Source organism: Tachypleus tridentatus, chromosome 13 (assembly GCF_004210375.1).
Source record: "Tachypleus tridentatus isolate NWPU-2018 chromosome 13, ASM421037v1, whole genome shotgun sequence".
Taxonomy (NCBI): Eukaryota; Metazoa; Arthropoda; class Merostomata; order Xiphosura; family Limulidae; genus Tachypleus; species Tachypleus tridentatus.
The window spans coordinates 184,868,331-184,881,991 of NC_134837.1; the positions used below are offsets into that span (position 1 = coordinate 184,868,331).

The 13,661-nt window shown below is 35.5% G+C and overlaps 1 protein-coding gene across 2 annotated transcripts in view; it reads left to right on the top strand.

Annotated features, from left to right (window-relative positions):
• Positions 1–1,738: 1,738 nt before the first annotated feature.
• Positions 1,739–13,661, top strand: part of LOC143238170 (uncharacterized) — a 117,835-nt gene continuing 105,912 nt past the window's right edge. For both annotated transcript variants that reach the window (XR_013020439.1, XM_076478163.1), the window contains exon 1: positions 1,739–2,846. Coding sequence is in view for 1 of the 2 variants with exons in the window: in XM_076478163.1 (XP_076334278.1) it covers positions 1,959–2,846 (888 nt within the window). In the remaining variant the exon portion in view is untranslated. The remainder of the gene's footprint in view (positions 2,847–13,661) is intronic.

Sequence of the window (13,661 nt, forward strand, 5' to 3'; positions counted from 1 at the left end):
CAGCTTCTTGATGCCATCTCTGATAAAATCAGATAGATCTATGTGTTCACTTGGACAGTTAGAACTACACTGAAGTGGTGAGTGGTGAGCCCCTCTTTATATATATATCTTACTAGGGAAAGTTCTAGAAAATTCTCATAAGTTCTACAACATTCTAGAAAGCTTTTGAGAATTCTTGTAAATTTGAGAAAATTCTCTATCAACTACTCAGTACTGAATCTACCTCGAATGTTGTGCAAAATGGGTAAATTTAAAAATTTCATTACCCAGAACATAAAAGCAAAGTTTGAAGAGAAAAACAAGTCTTTTGCCATTTACTTCCAACATCAGCAATTAGGATATAACAGTTTATGACCAGGAACAAGAAAAAGTAAAAATTTTGTTACATGGTGGTATTATTGATGTTAATATGATTATGATATACAGAAGTGTTGATGTTAATATGATATACAGTGTTGTTGAAGTTAATATGATATAAAGTATTATTGATGTTGATATATTATAGTGCTGAAGTTCATCTGATATACAGTATTGTTGATGCTAATCTGATATACAGTAGTGTTGATGTTAATATGATATACAGTAGTGTTGATGTTAATATGATATACAGTAATGTTGATTTTAATCTGATGTAATGTATTGTTGAAGTTAATATGATATACAGTAGTGTTGATGTTAATGTGATACACAGTATTGTTGATGTTAAGATAATATACAGTATTGTTGGTATTAATATGATATACAGTATTGTTGATTTTAATCTGATGTAGTGTATTGTTGATGTTAATCTGATACATTATAGTGTTAATATGATATACAGTATTGTTGATGTTGGTATAATATACAGTATTGTTGATATTAATATGATATACAGTATTGGTGATGTTAATATGATATAAAGTATTGTTGATGTTGATATATTATAGTGTTAATGCTAATACGATATACAGTAGTGTTGATATTAATCTGATGTAAGATATTGTTGATTTTTGTTTGTTGTTAGTATTAAACTTTTAATGCGGGTGTCGAAATCTGATCTTGTGTTAAATTACTATATCTCTTCAGCACGTTTATTTGCTTTCATAAAAGAGTTCCTATTAGTATTATCTTAACATTAACTAATATCGATACAATCACAAGTTACCAGAAAGTTATTAACATTAGGTACTGGTCATAGATTACTGGTTACATCAGGACACATACGTTCACGAGGCACAGCTCTAGTCTGCAGGCTAGTGCTAGTCGTTAGAAATTATATTTCATCTACGATAGGGTGAGTATTATAGTAAGCAACAAAAAAAAACAAAAAAACAACAACAAATAATAACATATACCAAAGCAAATAAAACCAATAATTAATGTGTTTACCTTGTTACAATTACTTCACATAAAAATAGGTTTAACTTTCACACACCCTTCTGTAACACGCTAACACTAACAATCGCATTGTCAATAAACAAATATTGATCTGGACTTTTCACCAGAAAACCTGATACGGTTTTAAATAGAAAACGAAAGAACAATTGGTGTTTTAAAGTTACAATTACAGAAAACATTAATTTCATTTGAATGTATCAACAGAAATAACCTTTAATAAGTATTTTTTTATTTGAGATAGTCAAGAATTGTACATTACAATTTGTCACAAAACTATAGTGAACCACATTTTGGTAATACAACTACATTCAGTCAATACTGAAGAGTTCTACTACGTTAGCGTATTTTGCCAGAGTGCTAAGGCAGAGTTGGAGGAAAGCTGGCAGTTATAGAGGGTTCTATTGGGAGTTTTCATTATAGCTATGTTGGAATACTCGACTGACAAAAGAAAAAAAAATAGTTATTCAGGTAGTAAAATCGAAGCATGCATTTTGAACGAATGTTCCTTGTGAAGAAGTTTCGAAAATATTAAAAATTGTGTAGCCACTACAGGCAAGAGCCGTTTTGTCAAGTCGAGGAAAATGTACGAGGGAAATTCGTTTGAGCGTTCACCAAAACTCTCTGGACGAACAGAAATGACATCGTTAGGTCATAGGCCGTCGCCTTCTAAGTTTTATACCTCCTCAATCTCTCAGCCTCCTTCCGTTAGAGGCAGTCCCGTTCCTTCCCGAATAGCCCCTTCTCCGTCACAAACATTCAGACACCGTCATTATAGAATTAGTAGATCCAGTAACAACAGCCCTCTGTATGTGTCAGGAGAGCCCCATTCCCCTCATTCCATTAGTAGCAGTACGTTTAATACTGTTTACAACGTTGACGAATTCAACAGCCCCCTTATGGACATCCGAACAAGCGGTGCTGGACATCGAAGTCGGTCCGTAAGCCGGCCCGTGCGGAATTATCAGGTGCTAGAAAGGGGTCCTGATCGTGAATATATTACTGCTCGAGAGGGTAGACAAAGGTCTCTGGACGTAGGAGACACAGTTGGCAGGTCCCCCAGAGCGCGAGACCGTTCATTAGAACGATCTGTGTACAAGGAACACGAGCAACACGATGTGTATTATCCTGAACGTGAATCTGTTATTGAATCCGATCCGTATAAGGAAAGTGGAACGTATAATGTTCGCAGTTCACACGCTTTCACCACTCATAACCAAGAGAAACAGAATGAATATGCTCGTGAAAATTTCGTGTTGGAACTTCAGTCACGTTTAAATGAGCTACACAATCAGTATGGCAAAATGAAACGGGAACTTCATGTCACTACTCAGAAACTAGGGTCGAGTATGCACAGTATTAAGACATTCTGGAGTCCAGAGTTAAAGAAAGAACGTGCCTTACGGAAAGAAGAGGCAGCCAAGCATGGTTTGATGAATGATCAGTTGAAGATTTTTAGGTCTGAAAATCAGGTAGGGTGGTACGTTAACGTATGTTACTGAATTATTTGAGTGTTCTCGAACATTTGAAAAAAAAAACAAATTGTGAAAAAGTCCGTTTTATTGCTATAAAATCGTTAAATTTTGTTATCGTTAATTAATGTCACGATTAGATTTGAGCATGATATTATCATAAAAAGTAATTAAATATATACATATATAAAGGTTAAAGGTAAATTTACACTAACTTTATATACATCGTTTGACCAAAAATTTAAAGAAAGCTCAATTATATAGTAGGAAAACACTCTCACAGGTGATTTCAGACGCAACAGTAGGACAAACATTAAAAAAAAAATCGATAACCCACGTAGTAACGTGTATGTATGGTCAATACACCATTCACATAACAATAACAAACACCATTTAGGGATGTTTACATGAAGTACTCTTGACACTATATTATTGCGTATATCTTAGTAACGAAATTAGCCGGCAGTATATGTTTCTGTTAACACTTTATTCTCTAGGTTTTCAAGTTTGTAACTCACGATTCATTTTCTTAACAAGGTACTATACGTTTCAGGATAAGGCAGTAAAATTCGATCGTCTGGGAAGTGTTAAACCCAAACATTTATTTGAAATAGTTGTTTTAAACTAACTAATTCTAACAAGGGAAGGATTTCTTACCTGTGTATTTTAGTTTGGGATTCGCTGTATTTTTAAACACGACTTATTTTTCTATTAGTATAAAAATATTTAGTGAAAAGTGCATTGTGGCATTGTGCATTGCTTGTGGCAGGTGTGTTTATAGCTTTTAATCATTTGTGCAATACTTTGGAGTTCGAATGAAAATACATTTTCACTGGGGAAGTGGTGCTTTGCTAAGTGAGGAGTACAACGAAAATACATTCAATCATAAACTACTGAGGGTTTGAGGATATAATTATGACAGAGTTTACTTGTTTAAACTGTGGATGTAAAGGATGTTTTACTGTGTTAGAAGATAAACACTTCAACGTATATTAAAAAACAATTGTAATAATTCTCATAATACTCATGATTGTAAGAAAAAAGTTAGATTCAACCAGCTTGATAGATGACATAAAACATACAGTAAGACGTTTTACTTATTATTGAAGTCGGATCTTTTATTGGACCAATAAATATTTTTCATTCATTACAAGACACTTCACTTTGTTAAAACGTTGAAAACTGATAATATTGGTGGTTATTCAGCAGAGACGTAACAGATTACAAAAGTTCAGCGAAAATAAGTAGATGTAGAATATGTTTTTAATGTATGCGAGTTCGGTGTCAAAAAATACCGTATGAAGATAAAGTTTCTGCAACTTTAATTTGTTAAATAATCTTTCGACCTTTGACATTATTATTAGTGGACACAGCAGAGAGCCCGATGTTGCTTTGCTATGAGAAAACTTAAACACATACACACACATTATTTATAGTGTTTTCAATACAGGTTTTTGTGGAACATTCAGTGTGAGTTCTAGAATTGCATCAAATAAAGTAAGAAGATAATTTATTAACACAAAATTACCCCTTGAACCAATAGATGATATTTTATTAACACAACACTACCCCTTGAACCAATAGATGATATTTTATTAACACAACACTACCCCTTGAATCAATAGATGATAGTTTATTAACACAACGCTACCCCTTGAGCCAATTGATGATATTTTATTAACACAACACTACCCCTTGAATCAATAGATGATAGTTTATTAACACAACGCTACCCCTTGAGCCAATTGATGATATTTTGTTAACACAACACTACCCTCTTGAACCATTAGATATTTTCGGACTAGAAACTGTAATATTTAGAAATAGGTCTCTACGAATTTGCGAGAAAAAAAATAATTAAATATAAACTGGTTGACGGATTAGTTTTGTTGTTGCTCTTAGTTGTATCTTCACCCACTTAATCGATAACACACACGGAAAAGTGCAGCCATTTTCCACACTGAGTATAACTCCCTATCTCTGGAAATGAAAGCCTAAAACGGTTGAAATTCACACTATATGCTAATTAAACAGCAACACTCAGTCAGATGTTCTTGTTTTTGTTTCCGAAATCATAATTTATTGTTGTATGTTTTCTTGTCATAACCTGTACCACCATATACGCATCACCTGTTATGAAATAACCTGTGTTATTCAACAATCAGTTTTCTTTTGAAAAACTATGTGGTCCGAAGTTTGTTTCTAACGTGTGAAGTTATAGATACGTCTAAAAGTTTGAAAGAGAGTTTTCTAATCTTTATTGGTCGATGAGGTTTCGGACTGTGACAAACATCAGACTTCTTTTGTAATTTATGGATGTTTGAGAAAAATATTTTAATAGAACGCATATCTTCGGAATAAAACAGAAGCAAAACACGGTATGTAAACTTAATTAAAGACTCTGAATGTTGGTAGTACAAATTATAAATTCTGAAAATAGTTGATTTTCTAATATCAGTGCAATAATGAAATATCTAATCTCTGAGGGCGACAGTGGGTAATAAACACTATAAACAGTAACTCTTTGTTTTGTGGCATTTGATGTTTTGAAAATAGATTTTATCCAAACAGTGTAAGGAATAGAAGGGTTAAAAACATTACTTTTGTAATTAAGCACAAAGCTACACGATGGCTATCTGTGCTCTGCCCACCATGAGTGTCGAAACTCGGTTTCGAGAGGTGCAAGTCCACAGATATACCGTTGTGCCACTGGGGGTGTAGAAAAATGTTTTATTTATTGGAAACGTTTTCTTGTATTTAATATTTATATGGTGATTCTTATCTTTGTATGATGAATTTTTGTAAATATGTTTTTCAGTTGTCCGCTAGTGGAACAGTGCTACGTTGATGGACTTGCAACTCTAAAATTCAGGGTTTGATTCATTGCGGTCGACACAGCAGATAAGCCAACGTGACTTTACTCTAAAACACAAACAAACTTTTTTTTAACCATTTTGATTTGATTTATCATGGCATATAAAGCCTCTTGCACCAGTAAATATTCTTATAAGAATATTTTGAAAATAGATTTTATCCAAACAGTGTAATGAATAGAAGGGGTAAAAGGGGTATAAGAATATTTACTATAATAAATGTTTATTTAACATCAATAAGTGAAAAACAAAACAAAAAACGGACATTATCTACGTTTTCCGCAATAAATTGATTTTACTTGATCATGATTGTAAAACATACGTTTAGAATATGCATATAAATGTTTAATGACAAGTAATCGATAAGTCAATAATCTCACACAGTGAGTTTTAGAACGCAGTTTTGTCCCCTGGAACTCGAAGCTAGCTAACTGGATTCGAATCCGGTCGATACTACATAATATTCTATCCAGTTTAAGTTGTGAGCGCAGTTTAAGAGTCCCGGGCAGAATTCAGCAAACTGGGGTATATGAAAACTCAAAAGAAGATTAAAAGACATAGCATCGGGGGTCTTTCCATGTGTTGGGCCCCGGACAATTGCCCAGTAGGTAAGACCGCCTATTTATAAGAGTGTGTGTGTGTATGTTTTTTTATAGCAAAGTCACATCAATCTATCCGCCGTGTCCACCGAGGAGAATCGGACCCCATATTTTAGCGTTGTAAATCCGAAGACTTACCGCTGTACCAGCAGGGGTCTTATAAGTCAGTCCTATCTACCAACAAGCAGTACTGCCTGTAGTTAGCTCCTTACATTATCGACTGCTCTGATAGATATTTCGAACAATGAGTCTCCCCTAAAGTATCATATTTCACTTTACATCTTTGTTGTAAGACTGAAAGCTAGCGATTTACAAAAGTCCTATCCGTATAAAGTGTTCTTTGAAGGAATCACTGTTAATACGTTAATATCTATTCTGCTAGTCACGCTATCGCTCATTTCCTATCTTACCTTCTTCTTTTTATCAATTAATTATTTATATGCCCTCCACAGTGAATATGAATATATTCATGTTACACCTTGTATATCTATATCTTTTCACAATGAATAGCATCAATGAAGTATATTCACATACGGGTTTCTTAGTGTTAGATACAGTATATTTTAGACTGCTGCCCTAAATCGATTATGGGGACTTTCTTTCTCACTAACGACGAACACAATTCTGTTGTATAACTAAAACAGGAAACAGTGATGGTAACGTGACAACGTCTGTTTCATATACCATATTCTTTATTTTACTAGAATTAGTTTATTTGAATCAACCAAGATCATGATTATTATATTTTATGAATGGATAACCAGGTAATTTTCGTTCAGCGCGATGGTAGTTACCGCGTCAGTAGGGGGCGGTGTGAGTTTCCACAGTGGTTTATTTCAGTAGAGCTCGTGGTGACTTTTCCATATTAATCATCTTGATAGAGGGCGTGATGAGCTCGAACATCAGAAAACTGGTTCAGTTCAGTAGAGGACGTGGTGAGTTTTTACAATAGATAACTGGTTCGTTCCAGTAGATGGCGCTGTTATTTTTACAGCTTGTCATTCCGGTAGAGGACGGGGTGTGTTTTTACAGTGGATAACTTGGTCATTCCGGTAGAGGACGGGGTGTATTTTTACAGTGGATAAATGATTTATTCCAGTAGAGGGCGTGGTGAGTTTGCACGTGGATTACCGATTCATTTTGATAGATTATGTGTTTATGGCTTTGTTAGTTTTATACAGTTATTTCTGTTTGAATTAGAATACTTCATTCCATGAGAACGTTAAGAACCTAGTATGTTTAAACAGCGATTTAATCTTGAAACAGATTTTTTAAGGTTAGTGTTTGTTGTCTATCGTTTTGTTAGAGGAGCTGGGATGGATTTATACATCAAATCCCTTTTAACACAAGCCCCCTCTCCTTCCCAGTGGCTCAGCGGTAAGTCTCTGGACTTACGATATTAATATCTATAGTGGGCACTGCATAAAAGCCGCCATAATCAGTGATGACGAGAAACCCACTTGTTGAGAAATTTATATGCAAAAACGGCTCGTTTGGGCTGAGAAAACACTTTTACATAGAAGAGCGAACAACGTTTCGACCTTCTTCGGTCATCGTCAGGTTCACAAAGAAAGAGGTAACTGACCGGAAGCTGACCACATGTTTGAAAGGGGTTGTGTAACTGTGTGTCGAAATGTAGAGGGCGGTATTAGATGTTTGAATATATAATTTTATTTATTTTATTATATTAATATAGGTATAAAGGCGTTCCTTTATATTGGTTTATTACAGCTCACGAATCAAAAAACCACGAAACCATATACTGCTGTATACCATATATTCCTGACATCAGCAAACAAATAACCAACATTTGGCAAAAATTAGTAACAAAATATGACATTCCAATTAATACCAAATTTATTCAAAAACCCGGCACAAAACTGAGGTCTATACTATGTAAAAACTACACTGACAAACACCACACCAACATTATTTATAAAATACAATGTGATAACTGCCACGACTTCTATATTGGAGAAACAAGTAGAAAATGGAAACCAGATTCAAAGAACATAAAAAGTCACCTTCACACGTTTTCGAACACTGCAAGTCAAATAAACACAACATAACCATAGAAAACACTCAAATACTAAATAAAGAAACAAACATAAACAAACGCAAAATTAAAGAAGCCTTACTTATACAACAACTTAAACCCAAAATAAACCAATATAAAGGAACGCCTTTATACCTATATTAATATAATAAAATAAATAAAATTATATATTCAAACATCTAATACCGCCCTCTACATTTCGACACACAGTTACACAACCCCTTTCAAACATGTGGTCAGCTTCCGGTCAGTTACCTCTTTCTTTGTGAACCTGACGATGACCGAAGAAGGTCGAAACGTTGTTCGCTCTTCTATGTAAAGTGTTTTCTCAGCCCAAACGAGCCGTTTTTGCATATAAAAAGCCGCCATAAGTGACACAGCAGTATTCTCTGGACTTACAACGCCATAAACCGAGTTTCGATACCAGTGATGGGCAGTCCACAGATAGTCCATCGTGTAGGTTCGTGCTTAACTTCAAACACACACACCCACGCCTAAAGAACTCATTGTGTACATTTTTGCTTAACAGCAAACAAATACACAAGCCATTTTCAATACTCTTCACTTTATATTTAGGTTTGTTTTAACATAAATATGCTGGTAACATAGTGCGTCAAAGAAAATACATTGATTCAAGAAAACGAATATCTTATCTTTTCAAACACAACTATAATAAAAATCACGCATCACGAGTAAAGCGTACACGAAAAGTGTTTATTTGATCCTAGATGCTTCGTGAATATTTTTAATAAAAATAAAAATATGTTGGCAGTAGTATATTAATAACCTGTATACTCTTAATTAAGTCCAGATTAATGAGAGCAAATTAAGATAATGTATGAGATATTCAGTTAGCATGACGATAAATAAATCTTTCACTTAAATTTTTCGCTTTAACAGGAATTTCCATTACTAGAAATTCAACTGCACCAATAATATCAGTTTGATTTGTTTCAACTTTCGCGCAAAGCCACACGAGAGCTATCGTCAAAATTAACAGTGAAACGCTGGAGAGTTGTTATTTGTTTGTAGTTAAGCACAAAGCTAGACAAATGGCTATATGTGCTCTGCCCATCAAGGGTATCGAAACCCTGTTTCTAGCAGTGCAAGTCCGCAGACATTCCGCTGTGCCACTGGGGGTAAGACTAAAGGGAAAGCAGCTAATCATAAAGAGTTATAACCACCTCTTGGGCTATTGTTTTACCAACGAATAGTGGGACTGACCGTAACTTTATAATGCCCCACGGACGAAAAAAGTGACCATGTTTGGTGAAACGGGAATTCGAACCATCGACCCACAGATTGCACCCAAATCACCTAGCCACGCCGGGCCTCTAAAAAATTACAATAGACCCTAGAACGTACCAATGTACGTTTGTGTACTGCTTACGTTCATGTCCGTACAAATAGTGTTTTTTTGTGACTTATTGAGCGACAAAACATTACTTATTATCAATTTTTGCTTTAATTGATTTTAATGATATGAGTGATATTACTTCTCAGGTCATAAGCTTCAGCTCAGACGATGTATTATGTGGATTTGAGCTAAAACAAACAAAAAAGCGTTTCAGGTTTAGTTTGATGCCACTGAAAACTACTTATTGTTGAAATAACCCTTTCCAAGTTAAAACATTCAAATCAAAAATGTTTATCTCTTGTATTCAGTGTTAATAAAATAGAGAGAGAGAGAGAGAGAGAGAGAGAGAGAAAGAAATATGGATCAATATTTTTTAACCAGAACCACCGAAAAAAATACCTGCAAGAAGTCGTGCTCCAGTACAACATCTTGTAAGAACTGAATATTCAATAACACAAAAGTGAGTGGCAAAGGTCGGCCACTTGTCCCAGGCAAAAGAACCCGACAAAATCAAGAATTATCTTCACCTAGAATGGCAGCCCAAATCATGTGAACACAGTTGCTTCCCGGATGCTGAAGATTGTTTGTTTGTTTTATTATTAAGCACAAAGCTACACAAAAGGGATATCTGCGTTCTGCCCTCCACTGGTATCGAACCCCGATTTTGAGTAATAAGTCTGCAGGCATACCACTGTGCCTCTGGGAGAGATGAGAAATGAGACTGATATTCATGCTATAATATATTCTATATGGTGAAGTGGCCTCACGTGGTGTTCATGGAGTTTTGTGTGATTGGACTGGTGAAACAAGGACAAGAATCACAGTGTCAGTGAAAGGGTATTGGCTCACTGACAATGAAAAGCTTTTCAAGCATCGTAAGCTAAACCTTTTTTGTCAGCCACTTTGATTAATTTTAGTATCGAATAAAATTTAAATTTTGGGCCGTGCATAGCCGAGTGGTTAATTTCCAGACCATGAATCCGGATTTTGGGACCTTGGGTGCACTTTAAGAGTGACGTTGGCAGAGGATGCTGTGATGTAGTTGCCTTTCCTGTAGCCTATGGCTCAAAACTAAGAACAATTATGAGCAAATAGTTCTTTGTGTAGCTTAGCGCGAACAAAATGTGTACAAATAAAGAGCAGTCTCTTCTTATTGAAAATCTGGATTGGGTATGTAAAAAATAATTTTATGAAAGCTATTATTACTTGTACTGTCACAGTAATAGCAGCTCTGTTATAGAACAAAATAATATTATTTTAGAAATATTTCAAGTACTTAAGAATTGCATTCGGCCCGGCATGGTCAGGTGGTTAAGGCACTTGACTCGTAATCGGAGGTTTCGCGGGTTCAAATCCCCGTCACACCAAACGTGCTTGCCATTTCAGCCCTGGAGGTGTTATAATGTGACGGTCAATCCCACTATTCGTTGGTAAAAGAGTAGCCCAAGAGTTAGCGGTGGATGGTGATGACTACCTGCTTTCTCTCTAATTTTACACTGCTAAATTAGGGACGGCTAACGCAAATAGCCCTCGTGTAGCTTTGCTCGAAAATTCCAAACAAACACACAATTTTTGTATACAAAGACAACACGTAACTTCGTTACTTTGAATGTTTACTGACATTTTCTGTATATTTCTAGCTAGTTCGATACGTTTGTTAAAGTTTTATCTTTATGTAGTAATTAACCAAGTACTGTCTACCGTGAGAGAAAAACTAAAGACATCATCACGTGATCTTTACTGTAATGAGGTTTTCGACATCTCACTTGGACCAGATGATAGTGTTGAAGTCGTCAAAATAAAAGAATATAATGTTCAACGTTAAGAAACACATTATTAAGATTTATGGTACACGTTGGGGTTTGAACGACAGTACCTGATGAAGATGCCTAAACCTTACAAAGTATACGAAAATTTCCCCAAGGAATATTTTATTTTGCCTCGTCGATATATTTAACATGGAAAACATTTCCTCACGGATAAGTTAAAAATACAACAATACGAACCTCAATGGATTTCGAAACGATATGTCTTCATTAAGTGCTTCATGTGGGTTGTGAGACCAAGCGTTATTTGTATGGTTATTTGACATTCGATTGGTAATTCACCAATAGATTTGTTATCTAAAATAAAATACACAAACAGGGAGATAAACCCGGCATGGCCAGAAGGTTGAGGCGTTCGACTCATAATCTCAGGGTCACGGGTTTGAATTTCCGTTACGCCAAACATGATCGCCCTTTCAGCCGTGAGGGGGTTATAATTGACGGTGAATCCCACTATTCATTGTTAAAAGAGTAGCACAAGAGTTAGCGGTGGGCGGTGATGACTAGCTACCTTCCCTTTAGTCTTACACTGCTACTACATTAGGGACGACTAACGCCCCCTCGGTGGACTCAGCAGATATGCCCGATGTGGCTTTGCTATAAAAACACACTCACATGACACGTTTAGTTTTATGCGAAATTCAAAAACAAACACAAAGAGACAAGAAATACATTTTACCGAAATTATTCTACAAATATTTTACTTTGGACTTCAGTGAAAGTTGGGCGGGTTAGACTTGCGGGTTCAAATCCATGCAGTATTACAAGATGTTCTCCAAGACAATCGAGAAACTTTAGTTCACAAATTATTGTAGAATTCTTCAATGAAACGCGTTAAAATGTTCAAATTAAGAACAGTTCTCTCTTTTTGTTTGAAAACTACAAAATATAAGAATATAAAATCTCATGAAAAAAGCATGAAAACAAAGCAAGTAGTATGATTGTATGTACTCGATATATTGAAGGCAGCGGGAATCATTAGTTCACTTTAGGATTAAAGCTTTTGTTATAGTGTTATACTGTTCATGACGTTAAAAAGCCGTAAGTTAAACAATAAAGAAAACACAAACCGTATAACCCTAACGCTTTTCAAAGGTAAACATTTCTTTATCAAGGGTGACATATATCTCATTAAGCACGGTAATACTTAATTACAAGATCGTGTTGAAACAAAATGCGGTTTTAAAAACATCCCTTTAAGACTACCTTTAAAATGTCTGAATATTAACAATGACTATTTCATAGTATTGGGTGAGCAAAACTAAGTATTATTATAAAGCCACATAAATCGCTATATACGTCATTATAGGTTGAATAAAAATTACACTATTTCAATGAATTTTCTTCTAAATAAGTGTGTGTGTTTTTTCTTATAGCAAAGCCACGTCGGCCTATCTGCTGTGTCTACCGAGGGGAAGCGAACTCCTCATTTTAGCGTTGTAAATCCGTAGACTTACCGCTATACCGGCGGGTGACAAGTATGTAAGTGACTCTTTCAGACAAAAATACAGAAAAAAGGATGAACCTTATAATTAGATCTGAGGATAGGTTGGTAGGGTTCGTAATGAGTAATATAATCGAATCGGGTATACGTGTTGTGTTCCTCACGCTTAGTATTGCTGGCGCACAAAAGCTCTCTCTCTCTCTTACTCGTAATCTGAGGGTCGCGAGTTCGCATCCCCTTCGCGCCAAACATGCTCGCCCTTTCAGCCGTGGGGGCTTTATAATGTTACGGTCAATCCCACTATTCGTTGGTAAAAGAGTAGCCCAAGAGTTGGCGGTGGGTGGTGATGACTAGCTGTCTTACCTCTAGTCTTACACTGTTAAATTAGGGACGGCTAGCACAGATAGCCCTCGAGTAGCTTTGTGCGAAATTCAAAAAACAAAACAAACAAACTCTCTCTCTCTCGCTAGGTGTTTGGGTGTATAAATTGGTATGCCCAGGAGGGTCAGGTACACTAGATCTCTTCCTCCTTCCTTTACATTGTTTGAGTGGACTTATTAATTTATTTAAAGTAAATACAGAGAGCCAGAGTGATAGCATAACTCTAACTCTGGTCCTTTTCAGGGCAATGTTTATGTATATTGTTCTTTCTTTCTTTTT